Source organism: Nicotiana tabacum, chromosome 5 (assembly GCF_000715075.1).
Source record: "Nicotiana tabacum cultivar K326 chromosome 5, ASM71507v2, whole genome shotgun sequence".
In the NCBI taxonomy this organism is placed as follows: Eukaryota; Viridiplantae; Streptophyta; class Magnoliopsida; order Solanales; family Solanaceae; genus Nicotiana; species Nicotiana tabacum.
The window spans coordinates 138,396,602-138,399,890 of NC_134084.1; the positions used below are offsets into that span (position 1 = coordinate 138,396,602).

At 39.6% G+C, this 3,289-nt stretch overlaps 1 protein-coding gene across 2 annotated transcripts; it reads right to left on the reverse strand.

The window, feature by feature from the left end:
• LOC107792810 (CBL-interacting serine/threonine-protein kinase 14-like) lies at positions 1-2,566 on the reverse strand. 2 transcript variants are annotated; one of them, XM_016615048.2, is made up of 2 exons: positions 1,410-2,566; positions 1-1,334 (listed from the first exon to the last, which is right to left on the reverse strand). In XM_016615048.2, the coding sequence occupies exons 1-2, from the start codon at positions 2,338-2,340 to the stop codon at positions 1,015-1,017; spliced, it is 1,251 nt and encodes a 416-aa protein (XP_016470534.2). In that variant the 5' UTR covers positions 2,341-2,566; the 3' UTR covers positions 1-1,014. The 2 variants fall into 2 exon arrangements, with proteins under 2 accessions (XP_016470534.2, XP_016470533.2); XM_016615047.2 differs by having other exon boundaries at positions 1-2,566.
• Between the last annotated feature and the right edge of the window lie 723 nt (positions 2,567-3,289).

The following is a 3,289-nucleotide window of genomic DNA, read 5'->3' on the forward strand; positions in this document are numbered from 1 at the left end:
GATAAAATTTCCTTATCAACTCTACTTTTCCCTCTCATATAAAACCTTACAATTAGATAACGACCTTCGCTTACCATTAGGAAAGTTAAAATAGGAAGGAAAAAAAACAAATCCTTCTATATGTCGTTTCCCACTATCTAGAAAAGGATATCCCTAATGAAGTCCATGATCACAATAATCATTTTACTATGAAAAAAGAGATTACTAGGAAATAGAAGTATCGGGTAAAAAGAAAAGATACATAACCCGGTACTTTTACCCCTCTGTTTCTTAGGCTTTCTAAGAGTACAAAATATAGTAGTAAAATACATTCTTCTACTAACTCTTCACATAATAGTTATACAACAGGTTTTGCCAAAGTTGGCATGGTAGTATAGAATCCCTATTCGCAAAAATGTGGTTTTGCCAAAGTTGACATGGTAGTATAGAATCCCTATTCGCAAAAATGTAAGTTCTTTTCTTCACGTCCCTCTAAGAATTTACCAGAACATGTGTATCCAAGCTAGCTAAAACATCACTTAGATATGGCCTTTCAATATAATACACCTTATGGGAAGATAGAACGATGCAACACTCGTCCTGATGAATGTGAGACAGCAGACGACAAAGAAGGTTTGCTTCCCAAGGAAGAGAATACAATAAAAAGAGATCAGCAACTTTGACTTACCCCAAGCAATGCGCTCCGAGGAGGGGCATTGCTCTCGGTGCAATCCAACACTTGCCCTGCTTTGCCTGCCCGCTCTGCTCCCTCTTTGAATGAATTGAATCCGCTGCTTCAGATACAGCATCAAAAAGTACCCCTTATTGAGCCTCAATTTGCATGGACTTAGTAGCTAGAAAATGACAATTGCCGCATAAAATCCGCTCTGTTGCTTCTTATGGATTTTCACAACGCTGCTATATTAAAATGGAATATGCACTTGAAATGAATATGGATCGAGTAATCTGTTTCTTTAACTAGAAAAAATCATTTATACTGAAATCAGTTGACTCGTAAAAAGCCAATCCAACTTTTCAGCTACTGGAAATCTGTCCGTCATGTTTATAGAAAAATCCACTTAACTGCGGCTTAAATTTCTGTTTCCATATACCTCGCTCAGTTCCAGCTCCTATCTCCCTCTTTTTAACTTCTACAATTACCAGTTTCTCCGTTAATCTGTTAATCTCCGCTACTAGTACAAAATTTCCGTTTTGCCCCTCGACTCTCACGGCAGCGCCATTTTTTCCGGTGACTCTCATCCCTTCCGATTTAGCTACCTCCTCAATCCTCCGCGTAATTCTCTCTGGTGGCTCCATTGAAACAAACCTTTCAACGTCCACTTTGTCTCTGCCACCTAAACAGTTCAATAATCCAGTCAAATTAACACCTGACGATAACGAGATTATATGAAATGCATTCAGAAACTTGCCGTCTTGATTTGTATCGGAGTTTTTGAACTGAAATTCGTCATCGAGCTGCGATTTCACCTCTTTGAAACCTTTTCGAAACCACGGATCGTTTCTGATCTGTTCAATGGAGATTCGAGTTTGAGGATTCGTGTCCAGTAGTCGAGTCAGTAACAGCTTTAACCCGTGTGAGGTCCACTTAGGGCAACGAAATTCGCCTTTGTAGATTTTCCGATACATAGCCATTAGATTTGAATCACTGAAAGGTAAATAACCAGCGTTGAGCACAAACAGGATGATGCCACATGACCATATATCCACCTTAGCTCCATCGTATCCTTTCTTCTCGAGGATTTCAGGTGCCACGTAAGCTGGAGTGCCGCAGAGCGTGTGGAGGAATCCGTCGGGTCGGATCTGATCCGATACTGCGCTTAGCCCGAAATCGGTGACCTTTAGATCCCAATTCTCATCAAGCAAGAGATTCTCCAGCTTCAGATCGCGGTGGTACACGCCGCGAGAGTGGCAGTATTCAACGGCAGAGATTAATTGCTGAAAATATCGACGGCTGAGATCCTCGCTAAATCGGCCTTTGCTGACCTTAGCAAACAGCTCTCCACCTTTAGCGAATTCCATGACGAAGTAGATCTTCGTCTTCGTAGCAAGTACCTCGTGGAGGTGTACGATATGAGGGTGACGCAATCTGCGCATGATAGAGATCTCCCGCTTAACATGCGCCGTGAAACCACCTTTCAAAATTTTCTGCTTGCTTACGGTCTTAATCGCCACACTCTGCCTCGTCCTAATGTCCCTAGCATGATAAACTTTCGCAAAAGCGCCGCAACCAAGGAGTTTCCCTACCTCATATTTTCCAAAAAGGTTAAGCTTGAAATCGCCGGCGGTTGCAGCGGCAGCGGATGACGATGAACTACTTTCCTCATGTAAGATCTCTGGCATTACTAGATCCAGAGACCACAAATGTACTACCAAATCTGTCGAAAAATTCTTCTTCCTTTTGCATCAAAGCAATACTATAGTTGATTAACTAATTCTAGAAAATTCTTTAGCATCTAAGCAGAAGAGAGAAGATTCGAATGGGTCAACGCGCAAATCTTAGATATTTTGTGAAAGTAGAAGATTGGAAAAAATTAGAGGTTGGGAGATAGTAGGTGAGTACGGGAATTGATCGACGTGTTCAAATTAACCACGTTACTCATTTACTAGTTGAAAGTTGCAACACATGGAATAGTTACAAGAGCATGGTCCCGCCAACCAGTGGCGGATGTAGAGTACATACGGGAATCCAGTAACTTTTGCGTAAAAATTTATATTTTTTTTAAAAAATCCATTAAATATTAATAAATATATAACTGTGAACCCAGTTATTATTGTATATTAATTTGATATTACAATAGGAACCCATAAACTTTAAATCCTGAATCCGCCGCGAACCGCAAATCTAACAAAGTAAATTAATTGCTAATCACATGAATCATGAGGGCAACTAGAAATGATGAAACGGAAAGTTTTAAGTTTAATAGAAAATGACAAAAAATTAATACATTAGGGAAAGCGAAGGACGCAAGGTGAAGGGAATGTTAAATTAATAATGGAGTTTGAAATCTCTACCTTGACTGTGAAAGACAAAAGGTTTATTTACCCTCGGCTCCGTCCAACACGAATCCAAATTAGTCGTGCTAGTAACTTTGGATATCAATGATTTAACTAAATAAGAAAGTTTTAAAAAGGAGTCTCGTAAGTATAATCAAGTGCTCGTGAAATAAGATTACGAGGACTCTTTGGTACATTGGCCAATCATGTAGAAATATAGTCGTTTTCAGTTTGCAGGCTTGTAACTGAAGGTAAGTTGAATAATCTTATCTTTTCCTTTTTCAGACAGACTTGT